Source organism: Apteryx rowi, unplaced genomic scaffold, assembly GCF_003343035.1.
Source record: "Apteryx rowi isolate R43461 unplaced genomic scaffold, aptRow1 scaffold_10, whole genome shotgun sequence".
NCBI lineage: Eukaryota > Metazoa > Chordata > Aves > Apterygiformes > Apterygidae > Apteryx > Apteryx rowi.
Window position 1 is genome coordinate 4,268,809 of NW_020447197.1, and position 19,900 is coordinate 4,288,708.

A 19,900-nucleotide genomic window follows, 5' to 3' on the forward strand; every position below is an offset into this window, starting at 1 on the left:
TCCGGGTTTTATCCGTTTCCTTTGAAAGCAATGATGAGACAGCTGATCCTGAAAGTAGCACCTTCCAGGGTTATTCTGAGACTGCTTAAACATGAGCAGGCAAGCTACAAGGATCGGGTTTAAATATATTCATTTATGGAATACCAACCAAGAAGATCTTTTCCATTTCTGAAACTGCATTTTTAGGGCTGACTGAGCTGGGAGTGGGCGGAAGCAGAAAGTTACGGATTTAGTTTGCAGGCTTCCAGTAGTGCAAGCAAAACTCTCCCTGCCTGGCCGGCAGCCGCATAGATGTCTTATTTGGAAGTTGGACCTTGTCCTGGTAGTATGCCCGTCCGTGAGTCCTGCGCTTGACCCCCGCAGTGAGACAGGCAGCGGGCTTCGGTGCACCGACAGCCACGTCCGTGCGCTCCATCTGCACCGTCGGCGTTAGTGTGGTGTCCCGCTGGTGTTTTAGGGCAGCGGCACTCGGAGACGGGAGGTGTCCTGCGTGTGGGGGTGCCCTCAGAGGAGTGCTCAGGAGGCTTTCGGATGTGTTGGCAGCAGAGGGGACTGGCTGCTCTCCGTGGTGGCTCCTGACCTCCGCAGGCTCCGTGCTGCACCCAAGGTCACGTTGCCTCTGTGAAATAGCGTCAGTCATGCCAGCTCATGCCAACGATAATATTGAGACTGTTGCAGCTTGTGGCCTGTGCTTGTTTTAACAGCAATCCTTTGCAAAATGCCTGCTGGCAATTCGAGTTATTTCATTTATTTATTTGGTTTTGGCCACTGTCAGAATAGGTTTCCGCCTGGGCGGCAGGAGCAGCAGGTCAGTGATTACTGCAAACGTATCGCTCTGCAGAACCAGCTGCGATGTGTCAGGATGAAGGGGATTGAAAGGGACCTCACATTATCTCATCTGCAGCTTGATACTGTCTCTATAAGCTGAGACAGAGGTTTATAGAAGGTTGAACAGGATCTGCAGCAAGGTGAGGTCTTAACTTCCAAATCTGTTATTTAAATATTACTAAAATGCCAGTTTCTTAGGAGAAGAACAGCTGAATCTGAGCAAAGAAAAAAGATGGTGGGTGCATCCAAATGAAGGCTTTGTACATCATAAGTCATTTATTTGAAAGCATCTGGATCAGGAAAGGATCCCTGTAAATACTGGATTTTTTCTCCTTGAACTGCTGGTCTTTATGGAAAAAACATGCTATGCAGGAAAAATGTGTTTATTGTGTATGAATGAAACAGAGTAGGGAGTATATCTGATACGCACATACTGACATTTTGGCCATACCGTACATGCAAATACGCTATCTTTTCCTGCAGTGTTCTCTGCCTCAGGCGATTAACTCCTTGCACAGCTCTTAGTTACCATTTATTTTTTGGAAATTCATCCTGTTTCTATGGAAACAAAAGCGATGTGACGACGCTGTTGGCATACAGATAGCGAGCGAAGCAAGAGGCGCAGCGCGTCGGCAGGCGCAGGAGATGGATGCAGCCCTTCGTCCAGGCTCCTAGCAGCGCCGCAGCGAGTTTGGTGCCACCGGCAAGGGGCCCAAGCCAGGAGCCGCTCCGGCAGCCCCCGGGGCCCTTCCCCTGGCACGTTCCAGCCAGGAAGCCTCTCCTGGTAGTTTCCATCCTCCATCGCCTCTGGCCCACAGTCAAAGTTGAATTTGCCGTGGCGAAATACTGGAAACATGCAAAATTTGAGAGTGCTCTTTTCAACTGTATATCCACTCTTCGATTCATTGGGTTAATTCTTCCTGCCTGCACCATGAGAGCTGCAGTTTTTCCATGCAGCTTCTTTAGAGCAGGGCAGACCCACGAGGGATGCGTGGCTCTCCTGTGGGTGCTGATCTTCTTATCCATGCGGTTTGCCAGCGTGGCGACTGCCAGCTTTGGCTTTGAACATGGATAACAGGCTTGGTGCTGGTGACTTAGTGACTTGAAAGAAAGCTAAGGAAGATTTATTTTAGGGAAGGAAAATGTCCTGAGGAAGGAAAATGTGAACAGTCCTGCTGTTGCTGCTTCTGTTGAAAGATTTGATTTTCGCTACTGTAACAGCTCTTAATATAGGTCATAAATAAAGAATATCCTGGGTAAATAGTGTAATAAGAAATATAAACTGCTCAACAAGGAGGGGAGATCATGTCACTTTGACTCCCAAGATAAAGATTTCATTTTGCTTGGGAGAAGGTCTTAGCCTCATTTTCTGCCTTAACAAAGCAATGACTTCAGAAGAAAGCAAAGTGATGTTATAATGTGTTCCTCTCCAAATTCCCGTAGTGAAATATTGCCTCTGCCGTTCCTTATGATATGTTCAGGTCAAGTTTTATTAACTTAGGAATGGCCTTTTCTGCATTCTCACTTGAAATGTTGTAGACAATTTAAAATACTTTATTGAAATTACACATAACCCATACATGATACTATCTGTGACGTACACATGATATGTGATAAATACCAGTGTTTGAGGGGGGATGGAGCAATGTGGGTAAGGCTGTCTTCTAATGGTTTTGCATATCGGCTCTCCCTAAAAAGCTCTCCCTAACTAACCATACGACTCACCCCCAAACCTTTTCTGCTTCTTCCCACCTCAAGCGCATAACTTTCTCCCAAAATCTGAGTAGCCAGGCATACTGAAGGAGCTCTGCTCAGTCGTGCCTCAGTGATAGATTTGGGGACTGGTGATGACATAGCCCAGCAGAATGAAAAATAGGCATTTTGCTTGAGAGCTGAGATGTGCTGCTTTCCTGGGAGAATCCGTATTTTGGTCTGAGCCCAGCAGATCACTAGATAACGGACAATAAGCCTGAAGTGGTATTATGGCTGCATGAGCTCTCTTGTGGAAGTTTTACAGGTTCTAAAATAGATTTTTACAACCCATTAAAATAAAGTCTTCCTTCAGACTGTGCTAGGTAGGCGTTTGGCTAAGGCATTGGCATGAGGAAAGCGGCACTTTTTCGAAACTCTTTAAGTTCCTTCTGTGGTGCTTTGTCAGTGTAATGTGTTGCACGCGGTGGTTACRCTGTGGAGCAGTGCAATGCCGTGGGCTTTCCTGGGGCTCCCAGAGCTCTTCTGCAAGGCTCATTGGCAAGTATGAGGGGCAGGAGATCACAGTAACGTGCAAAACAAACCAGCCCTTGCCTGCTCGACATCCCGCGCTGGACTTTTGAGGCAGGTGTATTAGACACGGGGAGGTTATTTTTACCCGCATTTACTTTTGCCTCCGACGCTGCGGCTTCTCAGCTAACACGGCTTGCGGCCGCGCTGTGCTTCTGGCGGCGAGGTGAGCCGCGCGGCCGGCCCCGGCCCCGCTCGCCCGGCCGCTGCCATCCTTTCGCCTGCTGGTGCTCCACAGGCTTCCCTGCGTCCCCTCTCGTGTCTTCCCTGATGAATGACTGGGGGAGGAGGAGCAAATGTTCATAGAAAATCACCGAAAACAGAGGGTTCATGAAGAGCACCGCCGGGGCAGGCACGGGGTGTGCAAATGGAAGCTCCCCCCGCCAATATTATTGTTATTTCTGTGCTCTGAGCTCTCGCTCTGCTCTTTATTTTCCAGTATGGTATGGGAAGTAGCACCAAAGCCTCTTTCACGCCGTTTGTGGACACCAGAGTGTATCAGACCTCACCTACTGATGAAGATGAAGATGAAGATGAAGAATCATCTGCTACTGGTAGGAAGCAATGTGGACGGGGTGGCCTCACAAAAGCCAGCTCGTGGAAGCTGCATAACCACACCGAGTCTCTTTCAGCTTTCGCTTACTCTTGTCCAAATATTGCTCATGTTTGTATCCTTGTGCTCTCCAACTTCATACAAATCCTTCTCTCCCCACCAGTAAAATACCACAAGAAAGGCCTGAGAGAGAAAAGGAAATAGCAAAAATCCATCTATCCCTGTCTGTAAGYGCAGCTGGGAAAAATGTTGAGGCCTCCTTTGCAGAATTGGGAGGTGACAAACAGCTCCAAAAAGCTTACAATTGCTCAGAAATCACGGAAAATGGATGGATGTGGACAGACAGGCAGAGAATAGCGTTGGTCAACTTTGTAGGCTGGGTTGGGGGTCTGGGCACATCATCTGCTTAACGTGTTTGATGTTGGTTCAAACCCACGATGAGACACTGAGCTCCTCTCTCAAAACTAATAGCTTGTAACACAGTGATGACTCCCTTGTCAGAAAAAATTTGAGTAGTTTCTTCCTATTCCCCAAAATCCTGAGAGCACAGGTATATAGAGCCAGTCAGTCATGGCTCCTGGTTTTGTTTTGTTTCTTTCCAGCACTGTTCACCAGTGAACTGCTCAGACAAGAGCAGGCCAAGCTGAACGAAGCGCGAAAGATCTCCGTGGTGAACGTGAACCCCACCAACATCCGCCCCCACAGCGATACCCCCGAGATCCGGAAGTACAAGAAGCGCTTCAACTCGGAAATACTCTGCGCTGCTCTGTGGGGTAAGCTCCTCATTACGCGCCACCCTCTGCAAAGTTTCCGGGAGCATGTGGCTAGCAAGAAAACATGAATGATTTATACCAGAACTGAGCCTCTGCCTCGGGTGGCCCCGCTCTCCATCCTGCACGAGGCGAATGCCCATTCTGTCCTTGTGTCCCTGAGCATGCTCGCATGCACTAACTGGGCCAGGAGGTACGCAGGGACGCTYAGTCCCCCGTCGCAACCGTGGGTACCTGCGTATGCGTGTGATAGCTTGAAGATTGAGCTTGCTGTCTCAGGAAGACACGTGCTTGTTTCCTGGGTGTCATCCAGCAGTTTGCATTGCATATCCTTCCCGCCAAGGCCATAATGTGGCAGTCTGGCTCCTAAGAGGCAGAATGAGATTAAGTTACCAAAAGTACCTTTGTGGCTTCAAATCAGTGGTGACTCTGACCCTAGCAGTTAAACTTTTTCTTCCTGGTTTTTGCCTGATAGTAAACATTATTTTACTTCCACTAATGAAAGCAATGTGGAAAGGTACCAAAGCGTAAAGTATTTTAAGTCTTGGTTTTGCTGTAAGAGTGACCCTTGATGCTTATAGGAACACCACCCTTAGTTGTGACTGTCACCCTTTTGGTGGTGTCTGAGGTAGGAGCGAGCGAGCTTAGGATATAATCCTTTGGAGCAGGCCCTTGCGGGCTGCAGCCGTGGATCTCAGTGCCAGTTATCCTCTCTGTTTCATGCACAGGTGTAAATCTCCTGGTGGGCACAGAAAATGGCCTGATGCTACTGGATCGAAGTGGACAAGGGAAGGTCTACAACCTGATCAACAGACGGCGATTTCAACAGATGGACGTACTAGAGGGCCTTAACGTCCTCGTGACAATATCAGGTACAGTTGCTGCTCTCTCCGTGGTTCATTAACCTTTTCATTCCTATTCCCCGAGCAGGTCCCGCTCAGACAAAACCCAACAGGGAAGGCAATCATGGTCTGACAGGGCGGCAAGCTCTGCTTTTGGGTCTGAGTGTACAGGCAGGCCTCTACTTAGGCATCCATCTGTGCTCCAGGTGCCCTAGGCATGGCGAGGGCCAAGGGCTTGTCTCGCCTCAGGGTTCAGCCTCCAGAGCTCCCAGCTCACACCCGTGGGTGCTTTCTGGCAAGAGGGTAAAACCGCCGTAGTCAAACCTCACAGGAGAGTGCCCAGCTGCCCTCCCTGTAGAGAGAGGAGCACAGCCTCCGGTCCCCAAAAACGCAGGTGGAGGAGCCGGGACAGAGCCTTCTCCTGCTGATGTCTGCCTGGGAACTCTCATGGAGGACAGCAAGAGAAATGCTCTTTAGGAAAATTGCTTCATATCCCCCTTCTCTTTACTTTCATGTTGTTCAATAATTTTCCCTCGACTTACTGGCTGTTAAACTGTAAATTACTGTTGCCTTAGTTAAGGAGGAGCTCTTCAGAAAACGCTGCTTGGTGATTTGCTTTGTTCTGCAACTCCACTGTGTTATTGAGAACACAGCTGTAGGAGCAAGGGGTTTTAGTACAGCTGGAAGATTAACAGGAGGGTAGAGCTCCCCAGGGAATATTGGCCTCTGAGGCAGCGATGCGAAAGAGCTGGGTGGGACTGTGGAAATATGTGAGTGGGCATTAGCCGACAGGTCTCTTGGTTTATAATTTCARTCTGCTCCCACTGACCTCGGTGGAAGTTATTTTGTGTCGCCGTAACAGGGCTTTGCAGCGGGGAGGTTTCTAGCCAGGTTGTAGCCACTAGAGGGGACAGAGACTTGCAGAAATACAGCACTGCCTCAGTGCCGTATAGCCCAGCACGGAGCTTATCAACAAATCGCAGCACGTATCRCAAACAGAGGAGCTCATGCGCTAAACTAAAATCGTGTGTTGGGACGTGCCTAGGAAGGGTTGCGGATAGCATATGTCAGAAACTGCATAAATGTGGGAACAGTAAAGGAGAAAGTTAGTGTGAGAATACTGCCCAGAGCTGTAACACAGTAAGCGTGGGTGAACTGTTCCCAGGATTTCTGTCACCAAAAGTGAGAGCCTTTCTTGCCTGAGCCAAAGGCACATTTTGCTTAGCCATATCTCTAAAGTATTGCTGTGATAGCTGGGAGAGCTGGTTAGAAGTTTTCTGATTAGGAATTTTTTCGTCAGAGAATGGTCATTCATAAAATCCAGGAAAATTTTCAGCTATGTAATTGTGCCTGTAAAACTCTCTGGGATGGTGTCTTAGTTCCAGGATGAATTGCTGGTGTGTGAAACAGAAGAGAGAAAAAGAAACCAAGTGCCAGGTAGTTCAGTGGTTGGATAACTTGCTAAGATGTAAGAGAGCTGGGTTCATGTCCCTGCTTTGCCTGATTCTCTCTCTATGCACATTTATTTACACAAAATGGAACGTTTCCAATCTGTGAGTAAGTGAGAGAGTCTGTCTCTTAGAGCATCCACCTGCAGCGTGGGAGGCTGAAGTCTGGTCTCTTCTTTGCATTAGACATGTGCAGGTATCAGAGCTTTTTACAAGAAAAAAAACCTAAAGACCATTATAATATTATTTTCAATGTCACTGCAAAAAAACTTTGCTTTTATCTAATGGTAAGTGAAAAGAGACACTGAAATCTCAAGATTTTCCATGAAAGAGCTCTCCCACAGCGGCTGTATCACAGGGAGAGCTGGAGCCCAGGAGTGTGCCTGCGTGGTTGCGGCTGCGTGTTTTCTCTTCATTACTTCTTGTTAGCTCTTACTGGGAAGTCTCCTCTCCCAACAGGAAAGAAGAACAAGCTGCGGGTGTACTATCTCTCGTGGTTAAGAAACAGAATTTTACACAACGACCCGGAAGTAGAGAAGAAGCAAGGCTGGATCACGGTCGGAGACTTGGAGGGCTGCATCCACTACAAAGTTGGTGAGTGGCTGGGGACTGCCGTGCTGGGGTGGCTCTCGGGAATGAGCCTGGACGCTGTGCTGCTTTTTTCACTGTCTGCTGTGGGTGGAAGAAAGTTTAATCTAAAGGAAGAATTTCTGAAGAAAATATCTGTGTTAAAATAGCTTGTTGTTAGAAATCTTCCAATTTATCTGATGAATCATTTACTACATTAATTACAGGCAAAAGATACTTGATGTCTTTTGGGATTTTTAGCCTATAATCCAATCAGATCTGATCAAAAAGGAAAATAAGGATTTCTCCATATTTGTAGGCTATTTGTTCTGTGAAAACACTATTGCGCAGATGGTATTTTGAACATAGATAGGGAGACTGGACAGGAAGTATGTGTAGACCACAGCCATGAATAAACTTGATATTCATCTATAGGTGCACACCTTACCAGATGGCAACCAACAGAGAGATAGCCTTAGAAGCTCTTCCTGGAGATGAATTGTTCAGTCTTGTTTGAATGAAAGTGGATGTTTTAAAAATCAGTTTTATTTTGATTTTAGTGAAATAYGAAAGAATCAAGTTCTTGGTGATTGCCTTAAAGAATGCTGTAGAGATATATGCTTGGGCTCCTAAACCATATCACAAGTTTATGGCATTTAAGGTATGTTTATCTTACTATCAAAATATACTCTGTAATTGTAAATACATGGGATTTCTTTACTGTGCAGAGTAGAAAAGTATCTCGCATATGCAGCTGTGCTCTCTGGGACCCCTAGCAAGCTGTGGCAGCGAGCTGGGGGCAGCCTCTCGTGGGGCAGTGAAGAGGAGCGCCTGCAGCATTGCCCAGCAGTCTCTCTGTGAGCTGCCAGGGGCTTTCAGACCTTGAGGGTGCAAACAAAACTACTCTGCAAAAACGTAACAGTCATTGCGCTTCCCCTGGCAGGAGAGTACTCTGAAATCCTTGCCTGAAGAGATGCTGATACATGCTGCATGTGGCTAACAATTAAGTGCTGATAATAGCTAATGCTGGGAGGCTTTGGGAAGTTTGCAGAAAGCTGACTAAATGTCCATGAATAAAATGGGAGGGGGTGGTTTTTTTTTTTAACCTCTTAACTAATTTTTAATGTATAGTTTGAAATGCGTTTGGCATTATTTTCCATTTTGATTTTGCAAAGTCCTCTCACCTTCTGCAATGTGAGTTCGTTTTCAGGATAGAAAGTCCAAGAGAATGACCCACTCTTTCTCTGTTTTTCTCCCTTTCGTCTCCCTCAACTTCCTTCAGTGAGACCTTTCTCCTGTATAACCAGCCAAAGAGTATTTTGTACTTAGTACTTTAAAGCACTTTCCATCCTAAGCCCTGTGCAGAGGCAAGTCACAAGGGGCAGTGTCTTCTAGAGACTTTCATGCTGAGTAATCTTATTTTGCATCCTTGCAACATAAATGGGTTTATTCAGTATTAGCTCACATTTGCTTTCCCTGAACAAAGGCCAGAATAAATGGGCTTGGTGACATAAAGAGCTCAGCAGCATTAAAAAAAGTATATGATCCAGCCTCCACACCCTGTGGGTAGGTTGCAAGGACGCTGCTTAGTGCTCCTGGTGCTGCTTTTCTGGCCTGTGGGCTGAGCATCCTTTCCATGCCCTCTAGGCGGGGATCTCTGGGGACAGCAGCAAGTACCATTCACTGATTTCCACTGTCAAGATTTAGCATGGTCCCTGTGCAGAGAGCAAATAGCCTGTTTCTCCTCACGGTGGTGTTTCACGCTCCTGTTGAGAAACTAAGTTATGGAGAGATAATCTGTCCCAGACCTGACTGTACCAGAGAGCTGGTCCCTAGCCTGCATCCACCAGGTTGGCTGGAACAGGGAAAAATAGCTCTTTGCTTGCCTGGCTCATGTCAGCTGGAGCGGTGATCCCTGCAAGAGGGGAGGTGGGTGCTCACTGCTGTTTGCAGACTTTGCTCTTGTCACCCCGAGCAGCGCAGGCAGAGGGGGCTCCCCGCGTGCTGCCTGAACGACGCACTCATGTAAAACTGAGCTCTCCGTCGCCCTCCTTTAGGGACCAAATCCTAGGGCTGGCTTTGGGTTTCTGGGGGAGAAGAGCTGTGTTTGGCAAGGGTGAACGCTTTGCGGCAGCCTTGGGAGGGAGAGCCCTTGGGGGTTTTTTATGCAGCCACCTTGCGGTACTCCTACCCACAGAGGTCTGATTTTCAAGCTTTCATTCCAGCTGCTGGAGTCATATTTTACAGGGACTGCTGGCCCTTCGTGGCTAGTGCAACATTTATGTACCATGTCAGAAGCCAGGCTGTCACTTCTGCAGGGAGGGAGGAAGATGCATCCGTGCTCAGTAGCTTCTCCTAAGATGTATTTCTATAAAAAAGCTACAGCAGCAAATCTGCTTAGATGGCTGGAGTGACTGAGTAATACCCTCCGAGGCATCTGACACAGGAACAGGGAGACCGGAATATAAATTACTTATTTAATAGGAAACATCCAGACAAATATGATTTCAAAACTATCAGGCTGCTGCTATGGGAATTTGTTTGTTTTCCATGGTACTCACTGAAAGGATTATAAAAGTCTTTTGCAGATCTCCAGCACAAACCATTGCTTGTGGATCTCACTGTAGAAGAGGGTCAGAGACTCAAGGTTATCTTTGGATCACATACTGGTTTCCATGTGATTGATGTAGATTCTGGGAACTCTTATGATATCTATATACCATCTCACGTGAGTACATGGAGGAGTGCTGCTGCATGAGTAACACAGGTCACCAGCAAGGTTTGGATGGGCTTTCAGTGTGTCAGAAATGGTGACCAGTCAGGTGACATCTTGCCATGGGTATGACATGCTCCAGTGCTGTCCTAATTGATAATTGATTAAAGAGGACTTGGAGGTATCACATACTTAATATTGGTTATTTACACAGGCTATTTCTGTCCCAGTGCCCAAGCAGTCAGATTAAAGGTTGGTCAGGTCCCATGGAAGGGAGACTCTGTCCATACACTGCACAGAGCAGTAATGGGGCTCTTTGTAAGGCAAGATACCATGAAACCAGTTTCTTGTTTATTGGGAAGAATAGATCCACGAAGCACTGATTGCCCAGTGTGCTCTCCCTTGGCRTGGCATAGCAGATGTGCTCACCAACAGGTCCTTGCTTCTTGCTTGAGGCAGCGCATGTTTCCTAAGCAAGGGTTGTAGGATTAGGGTAGCCCAAATCTCAGTAAGCCTGCTGCTCGAAATTCCTGAAACCCCACTGCCAGGTGGAACTCACCAGAGGATGTCTCTCAGGTCCATAAGCTATCACAGTGCTACAAAAGATAGTGTAGATGAGGATTTTCTTGTGTGCTCATTCAAGCTCTGTCCATGCTGTTGGATCAAGCAGTGTGAGAAATTAGCCTGCAAGAATTGTGTTTTTAATCAAATCCAGGAATTGCTGAATGTGATCTGAGCAGCAGAGCATCCTCTACGAGAGGTGGCAAGGAAGCTAGGGCAGTTTGGACTGGTTATGTTGTCTTAGCTTTGGAAGGTCAGACATGGGTTGAAAGTTACTGTAGCTACCCTTGGAGCTAGCAACTGATTGCTCAAGAAAATGGGAATATTTCCTCCCTAGAGCTGCATGTAGAATTCTGTTTTTGTTTTCCTTAATTTGRATAGAAGATGGATTCATCAGTCAGTAGCAGCTGATTTGTGTTACTGCCAAACGTCAGCCATCATTTTGGGGGGGCGTATATGTTGTGCTCTCTTCATGATTACTGAACCTGTTTATCCTTGACGTATATGACAGCTTTGATGGTAGGGTAAACATGACAGTTTATTCTCCTTCAAGCTTATCTCTAAAAGTCAATGCCTGTTTGTTGAATGGAGTGAGAGTTTTGTTCCTGATTTGGTTTTGGGTTTTGTTTTTCTAAGGCTCTGCTCCCTTCCCCCTACCCCTTCCTCCATTCAGTGTAATTCTGACTTTTAGGGTTTATTTTGACTGCAGATTCAGGGCAATATTACTCCTCACGCCATTGTCATCCTGCCTAAAACAGACGGGATGGAGATGCTTGTGTGCTATGAGGATGAAGGAGTATATGTGAACACCTATGGACGGATAACTAAAGACGTGGTGCTCCAGTGGGGAGAAATGCCTACATCTGTGGGTAGGTCAACCCTTCCTCTTCCCCTTGATAAAATACACTTGACAAATAAAGATGACGAGTCAAGGATGAGATTAGTCATTTGGGCTCTTGTTAATCAAGGTAAACCTCTCATAGCCAGATAATAGATATAATTGCAAAATGTCTACAGTTTGGTCCTGCACAGCAAGGGCAAGTGACTTCAAGATTTTAGGTCTGGTTCATCTGAAGTATAAGCTGTTGCAATGGTGAGATCCTGTGCTGAGTGGAAAAGGTACTGGGTGCAGAGCTGGGAAAACCTGGGTTGCTCTTCTGGCTTTGCTGTTGCTCAGCTCCACGACCTCTGCAGGCAGCTCACCAGCCTGCTCGATGACGCAGCTTCTCATCTACAGAAAGAGGGAGAAGTGATACTTCTTCTGTTTAAAGTACTCAGCACCTTCTGGATGAAAGGCGCTATATAAAGGCAGTTGTTGCTGAGGGCCTATGTCTGACTTTCTGTGCCTCTGGCAATCAGAGCTCTGTGGTTCATCTAAATAGGCTTTGAATAACAGCTGATGAGAGTTTTTCTGCCCATTGTATAATATTTAGCTCAACACATATTGTAACACCTACCAAACACTTCCTTTTGACAGCCTACATTCATTCCAATCAAATAATGGGCTGGGGAGAGAAAGCTATTGAAATCCGGTCAGTGGAGACAGGACATTTGGATGGAGTATTTATGCACAAGCGAGCTCAAAGGTTAAAGTTTCTATGTGAAAGAAATGATAAGGTAAGTCCACGTCAAAGCTTCTATCTATGCTTTAAGCTACAACCAGCTACTTTTTGACTCTAAGTCTAATTTATCTTGAGGTTAATAAGTAATTAATTTGAAGGTCTGCTTTAAAAATAGTACCAATAAACCCACTCCAATTCATTCCCTTAAGTAGATGCAGATCTCAGCCTGTGGTGAGAAGATCTGCAAGATCCACTTCCACTACAGGCTAAGATCTGCATTGACTTGACTTGAATTTCTCTCTAGTGTTGCATCTAAACATTAAGTGTAGGGAATGAGGGAAGGAGAAATTGCAGGAGGAAAAGGAATATTTTCATGAAAGAGATGGTTGAATGCTGAACTGTAGATCTGGTTTCTACCCTCATCTCTGCTATTGAGTTCTTCTTTGATTTGGGGCAGTTTTTCATAGGTTTATACCATTTGAGGGGGATCGACATAGAGCCCTGCCTCATATTTACAGAGTTGTGGAGCACTTGACAGCTGCTCTTAGGACAGGGAGAGTTATATTTTGAACGCAAGAACCTGCAGAATGGGGACAACAGTATTTGCTCGTCTCAGAAGGTTTCACAAGGATAAATTGGGACTACGCAGTAGGGAATTCTCTCATAATGATTACGATCATGGAACAYGTGAAGAAGCTGATTGTTCTATCGTCAGAGCAGGGTTTAATAACATGCAATAAATAAGGTTTGAGGCCAGAATCATTTTATTGAATAGCTGCTCATTAAATGAGCTTTGGCCTAGCATTGCACAGAGTTAATCTGGAGTTCTGAAGAAAAAATATTTCTTAAGCATGCAGTTAAAATGTAGCATAAGGAAGCTGCCCAAGAAGCTGAATTTTAATTGCCCAAATAGCCATAGTTTGTTTTTTTCCTAACTTTTGAGTACTTGACTCTGCAGGTTTTATACAGTTTTTTAAAATGATTTTTTTGTTTTGTTCCTATTGATTTTTTTCTTTTCTAAGCAAACTGAAAAACACACCCCAATCTTGCTATAATCTTGCTATATCTTGCTATCTTGCTATAACACTGGAACCAACTGATCACTGGTAGATTTGAAATGCTAAACACAGATGTTTCTCTTTCTGGAGAAATGGTTAGCAGTAAAAGACAGGTGAAGACTGAATAATTTTTATTTTAAAAAGGACAGAGACTTCAGATATTTTAGCTGCAGAAGCTGAAGATGTGTCCCCTTAAGGATCTGCAAATTATGACTTACTTATTTTTAAAGCCTTCTATTGTGGTCAAATGTTGGTGGATCTTCAAAGGAGCACCAAAAGTCGTATTCTTCACAGAAAGGCCTGATACATTTCTGTTCTTTTAACAGATTGAAAGAAAGTAGTTTTCCCTAACCTAGTTTTCAAAACCAGCTAAAATACTGTGACTGACTTTTGCAAAGAGAAATATTTTCAGCTGAGGCAGATAACTACCACATTAGGGTATCGACCCAAATGGTTAACGTTTAGCAAAGGTATAAGCCACTAAAAACAGGGTCTTATTAATATTGCATAATAAATGGTGCCATGGCGATAAATAATATGTGATAAACTTGGTATTTTTAAGGCGTTCCAAACCTTGCTGTCCTTGGTATTGATAGCAAGATAGAGGTGACTCAGCGCTTTATTACCATGCCTATTACTAAGTGGTTTTGATTTGATCTGAGTTTTTGATTTGGTCAGCGATGCTGCCTGACTGCTTCGGAGCTGACCTTGTGCTGTGCTTTCTTCCCCCAAAACAGGTGTTTTTTGCATCAGTGAGATCCGGAGGAAGTAGCCAAGTGTTTTTCATGACCCTCAACAGAAACTCCATGATGAACTGGTAACAGAAGAGCACGGGGCGCTTACCGTCATGGCATTATTTCTAATTTAAAGGACATTGAACATGTGGACTAATGCCGCCGCGGTGGCAGATGCGGGTGGACCATGCGCTCCCGCCCCGTCCCATGCCGCCGCCGCCGCCGCCCCGGGCAGAGGGGCCCGCGGGAGCGCGGCCCCGGCCGGCGTCCGCGCGCGGGCCTCGGCAAACCGGCCTCTCCGGGGCTCCTGATTAAGCTGTGTTATAGTGGGTTATGAATTTTCCTTTTTTTTTTCTTTTTTTTAATTTTACTTTTTTCTTTGTCCCCTGCTTTGTAAGAACGGGGAAAGAAACCGTGTCAAAGAGTCTGTTTTTAATTCTGTCTGCCTGCTAGCATCAAATATTATAGTATGTTGTAAAGTTACCAATTAAATCTGGTGAGAGACAGCACAATAAATGTACCTTTTATCTTTGTGATGAAGGCCGTAACCGTATATAGCTGGGTAATTTTAGAAATCTTTTGCCTTCACCAACATTTACATGTTGCTCTTGGCAGCAACAGCTGGACGGATTTTTAAAGGAGAGAGAAATAACAGGTGGGCTTTTTTTCCCCTCTTCTGGGAAATGGATTTTAAATGGCTAAACTACTAGCCTTAGACTAATAAAAGTCAGCTACTGTTCTTGTCAGTCTGTCCATCCATATTTCTATATGGATCTTCACGTGAGGGCGAGTCGCGGCGGGGGCGGTGGTGCCAGCTGTGGCGGCCGCBGGCGGGCGAGGGGCCGGGGCGGGGGCCACGCGGAGGGGGACGCCATGGCCTCACCACCGCCGCCGCCATCACACACTGCCGCCGTCGCGTGCCACCCCGGGGCGCTGGGGTGGCTGCCAGGGCCTGGCGTCCTGCGCGGCACCACGGCAGGGAGGCCCCTGCGCGAGGCAGCGCCGCGGGGCAAGCAAGCCACCAACCCGGCACAGCAAGGTGCCTCGCCAGATCGGGCTTGTAAAGAGCTTAAAAAATATATATATATGTGGTTTCTTTGGCCAAGGGTCTGAATCTATACTCGTTTCCTGCCCCCCCATCCCACCCCCGTGAATTACCCAACATACAGTGAAAAACGACATCTGTGCCGAAATGTGTATGTATTTAGTTCAGGTTGAATTGTGTCTTTATAAACTCTGCTCAATTGATTTAAACTTTAAGTGCATATCTGGGATTTTTCTTTTCTCAGTAGCTACAAGCATGGCTGCCTGTGGTATTAGGGTGTCGCATAACAAGATCTGTGTTGCTGGTTTTTAACCTACCTCGTTTTGTTTGTTTGTTTGTTTTTTCGTTTAGCTGTTTATCACAGCACTGTTACCTCCAGCGACATATAGAGAGCTTAACTGGCAATCTTGGTGTACTCCGCAACAATGGCTTTATTAAAAAATAATTGTAAAAAATCAACAGTAGTTGGTCAACCTTGAATCTTTTGTGAACCGCAAGAAAATGTTTGGCTGCTTGGTCTCTGGGCAGCCAGGCTGGCGCCACAGTGACAGGTCCTCCTGCCCCGGGGACCGGTGCCACCCTGCCGCCATCTTCTCCCCCCGCTGCCTGGCCGCCATCTTCTCCCACCGCCACCTTGCCGCCATCTTCTCCTGCTCCCACCCAGCTGCCACAAAATGGCGGCTCAGCTTCGTGCCGGCGGCGCTGCGGTTTCCCTCATGGGATTGCCACCAGCTCTTTATATTCTCACTGTGGTTACCTTAAACCAGAGCTTGTTACTGAGTTTATGTTGCAAACTGGTAACTCTTCTCTCCTTTTCTTTTTCTTTTCCCCCTGAAGTGACGAGTTCAGAATACACAGCTTTAAATGATCTTTTTTTTTTTTTTATTGTGAGGTTTTGGGGTACAGTTATGGAATAAAAGGGAGTCATTGTGTTTAAACATAAGGTAGTATGTGAATGTATTTTTTAAAAACCATGGAGTCGTTTGAAGCAAAATCATAAGAAACCAATATTAACGCAGTCTTGTTTACAGCGTATGTACATGAACATAACATAGATCAAACRCATTTCTGGTGCCAACTACAATAAAACACAAAACTTCAACATGAAGCCGTGCCTTTTATACCTTTGTGCCGACACTCTTCCCCACTGGCAAGGCGCGCGGGTTGCTGGCGCGGCGCCGCCGTGGGCCCCGGTACCGGTGGCTCGTCCACCTCCCCCCTGCGCACGCAGGCACCTCCAAAACCCTCGGCCCACAACGGCCCTCGCCCTTGGCAAGGTGCGAACGTCGCTATAAAGACACGCGTTTCCCTACATTTTCCTACATCGCGTGCCTCTCCCTCAAATGCGCCCTGCAGGCCCTGCGCCCCGGCCCGGCTCAGGCCCAGCCTCGTGGGGCTTTTATCCGGAAGGCTGCAACCTTATGGTGCTCGATTGTCTTTTTTTCTTTCTGTTTTCTTTTTTGTTTTGCTCTGTTTTTCACATCAAAGCTGCCTTTAAACAGCCCAGACTTGCTAAATAGGGTGTGTAAATTACTCCAGCCACAGAGGAAGCATCACTGTCCGTACCATATCTTTAAATTACTTTTACTGATGTGAGAATGTGTTTGGTTGTTCAAAAGCGAAGTCTGACCGTAAACTTTAACCCATTGCTTTTAACGCCTAGCACTGTGCAACGCTAATTATATTTAGCAATATACATGGCAATACAGCATAACACAAGTGTTGTTGTTTGCAAATAATGTAAATTATGCCGATCAGGAAACGTAAGTACTAAGAGATTCATGGATACAAGGTAACGTCACGCAGATTAAGGAGCTGGATGCTGATATTTGGGATTCCTATCATTTAAATATTTTGAACACTCAGGTAATTACAAGATAAGAAAACAGTTTAGATTTGACTGTTTAACCATGGCACTAAACCGAGCAGTGGGAAACTGAGGCTATCTGTGCCTTTCACCTGAGCARCATGTGTCCTGGCTTTAATGGATTGCTTCTCCCCGCTCAGCACACTCGAGTATGTTTAGCATCATTTGCTAAATGAGGTGGCCCGACAAGACCGGCTCCACTGTGTTTTCGCACTACCACCAGCTGCTCTGCACCCTCAGTTTGCATGAAGTGCCCGTGGTGCACGCACACCTGGGTCTGCTTTGCAACGTGTTCGTGCAGATCAGAGACCCGGCATGTTGTGCACTGCAATGCAAACTCTGCTTTTAAAAAAGATAGGGCAGAATGTACATTTCTCCCCTTCACAGACATAGGTGCTAGCGGCTCCTGTGGGTGCAGCTCAGTCCAGCGGTCAGCCTAAACAACAGCCGAACAGAGTAGATAGATAGCAAAATAGTGAAAGTAAGCAAGAATTAAATTCTGCCTGCATTACACCTCGGACAGCTGACAGCATGCCATTGACTCCAGACCCTTCCACGCTTTAAACATTTCCCTGAAAAACTGTGAGAACATATCTCTCGGAGCCACTCCATTTTCATGGAAAGACCCCCCCTTGCATATGAGGGACGATCTCCAGCTGCGTGACGCAGTGTCAGAGCCACCTGAAGGTTTTCAGAACCTTCAAACATACATTTTTTTAACTATTATTATTATTCTGAGGCCTCCTGTAATTTGGTGTATGACATTTTTTCTAGCATCACTAGCAACGGGATAAAATGCTGAGCATCTGCAACTGGAATCAGCCTGGTTATGGTTTGTGGGGTTATTGCACCTGCAAAGAGGCGGCATCTTTCTGCTGATGCCTGAGGTGGGGTTTGGGCTGCATCAGTTATGTATGCTCTTGTCATCCTTAGTCATCTTCAAAGACCATCTGACAACGTACAAGAAAAAGCATAAATGAGCYGTAGGCAAGCTGGCGAAGCCTGGGTCCTAGCAATAAGCACTGCAGGGCTGGCCCCGCAGTGATGATGCTCTTGGCCCCGGGTTCAGCCTCCACCTTCCCTTTCACCTCTGTGATCTGTGTGGYCTTTGTCAAATCATTTAACTGCTGCATGCTTTGGCTCACCAACTGCAAAATGGGGATAATATTGCTCCTGAACTGCACTATAGTGTGTTGATAAATGCACTTTAAGGTCTAGGCACAGCAACAGGCCAGTAAAAGTACAAGAGATTRGACTGGCTAATCATTTATACTGGTGGAGTCTAGCATGCTGTTCTAGCATGTAGGAGGCTGCAGTGTGCTGCTCTTTGATTTTCCATCTAACAGCCAATATGTGATACTCTGACGTATCCTCCACAAGGTGTTTCCAGTGGGAAGCAGAGATCTGCAAGTCGGTCTTTCCAATCCAGTGGGTCTACTGACAAGCTTTGAGCTGAGCTCTGCTAACCAGCGGAAGGAGACACAGTGCCTAATCCAGCCCCCACTGTTCAGAAAAAAACACAGGCTTGACTCCGTTAGCATTAATGAGAGTTAAATACGTGCTTAAACACTGCATCACTGGTTTGTGGGACCAAGGCTTTAGACAGGTGTATCATAWAGCAGGGGGCCTCTTGTAGCTGTGATCCCAGTGCAAGCTGGGGACTTGGYCAGAGATGGTTAAGAAATGCTTTGCCTTCCATGAGCTTTCTGCTCCAGGTGCCCAGTGTACTCCACGGCTCAAAAGTAAGCTTTCCAAGCCAGAGCCGAAGCAAAAGCAGTCGGAGCTGCCACCGGAGGTGATGGCTGGCAATGCAATGGGCTTTCACGTTAAAGCCAGGCGGCTGGAAGTGTTTCCTTCATCAAGGAGGCTGGTGCCAGGCCCCCTCTCCATCGTGGCCCTCCACCCAGGGGCCGCGCGCACCCTCTGGATTTCCAGCAGAGCAGCCAGCGAGCTTTCCCTGCTCTGGCCTTGGCCATCCCACGCGCCTTGGCCAAGGGATGGGGCTGAATAAGGAAGGAAAGGAAGCACCACGAAACCGGCTCACGACACCTAACACAGGAGGAAGAGCAGGAGGGGCTGGGGAAGGGGGGAGGCATGGTCCTGGACTTGGAGGCCAGCACAGAGCCCAGAAACCACGGGGTTTGTGCTGGCGACAGATCAGAGCTGCAGCGAGACTGGAGCATTAGCGTCCGGGTCCTGCCCGCCACGTGAGGCTAGCACTTGCACTACAGGACAACTTTCTTCCCCGACGCGTGTGCGTGTGACGCCCAGGGGCTCTGACGTGCGCCCGTTTCAGCATCACGCAGCTGAGCTGGCGAGGGCACCCAGCGGCGGCCGCTGAGCGGGGAGGGCTGGAGCCCATCCAGACGGAGGAGCTGAAGTGGCAGGTGTCAGAGTTTCTCTCTCATAAATGCACGCAGCGGTTTTCTTGATGAAAAAGCATTTGGGGCAGGCTAAAAGCAATGGAAGTGCCACTCTGTTCTCCATCTCTGGTGTCTAGATGGGCTTTCTCCAGCAGCGTAACCTGCACCCCGCTGGGAGTCCTGTTGCTTTCCTTTATCCCAGACCCCTCGTGAGCCACAGACTGCGTCTGACGGGCTGGGAAGAGTTGGGGGAAGAGTTGGGAGCTTATTACCCTCACCTGGAGGTGTGGGAGGGGGATTTGGTCCTGACTGGGAATTTCACAGTGTTCAAGGTTTCAATTTGGGATACTGCTTTAGGCCCCTCAGTTGTTTTCCAAGCCAAACTTGAGGAGCCCGTTAATCCCTTATCCCGCCAACCCACCTGTATGGAGGTATTTCACAGCATCTAACTGCAATGCAAAGAGAAGGCGCTTGTAAATGCCTCGGTATCCGCAAACACAGAGAGCAAATGCATACAATGGAAATGGTCAAAGATGTCAGCCGGAAGGACAAATATGAGGAAAACTTCAAAAAGCTCAGTCTCAGTGCCCCCCACCCTTTCCAGATATGTGGGCTTTCGAGGGGAATGCAGGTGCTGGGGCTGGAATCAATTGACGGATTAATGCAATGAACTTTTCRCCTCAAGTTAAAGTTTTACTCTGAAGCCAGT

At 46.9% G+C, this 19,900-nt stretch overlaps 1 protein-coding gene across 3 annotated transcripts in view; it reads left to right on the plus strand.

The window, feature by feature from the left end:
• TNIK (TRAF2 and NCK interacting kinase) overlaps positions 1 to 16,063 on the plus strand; it is a 171,207-nt gene extending 155,144 nt beyond the window's left edge. For all 3 annotated transcript variants that reach the window (XM_026060818.1, XM_026060826.1, XM_026060835.1), the window contains 9 exons: positions 3,548 to 3,662; positions 4,264 to 4,434; positions 5,160 to 5,303; positions 7,181 to 7,315; positions 7,849 to 7,949; positions 9,867 to 10,016; positions 11,272 to 11,431; positions 12,040 to 12,179; positions 13,920 to 16,063. In XM_026060818.1, the coding sequence (XP_025916603.1) occupies positions 3,548 to 3,662; positions 4,264 to 4,434; positions 5,160 to 5,303; positions 7,181 to 7,315; positions 7,849 to 7,949; positions 9,867 to 10,016; positions 11,272 to 11,431; positions 12,040 to 12,179; positions 13,920 to 14,003 (1,200 nt within the window). In that variant the 3' untranslated portion in view covers positions 14,004 to 16,063. The remainder of the gene's footprint in view (positions 1 to 3,547; positions 3,663 to 4,263; positions 4,435 to 5,159; positions 5,304 to 7,180; positions 7,316 to 7,848; positions 7,950 to 9,866; positions 10,017 to 11,271; positions 11,432 to 12,039; positions 12,180 to 13,919) is intronic.
• Positions 16,064 to 19,900: the final 3,837 nt, after the last annotated feature.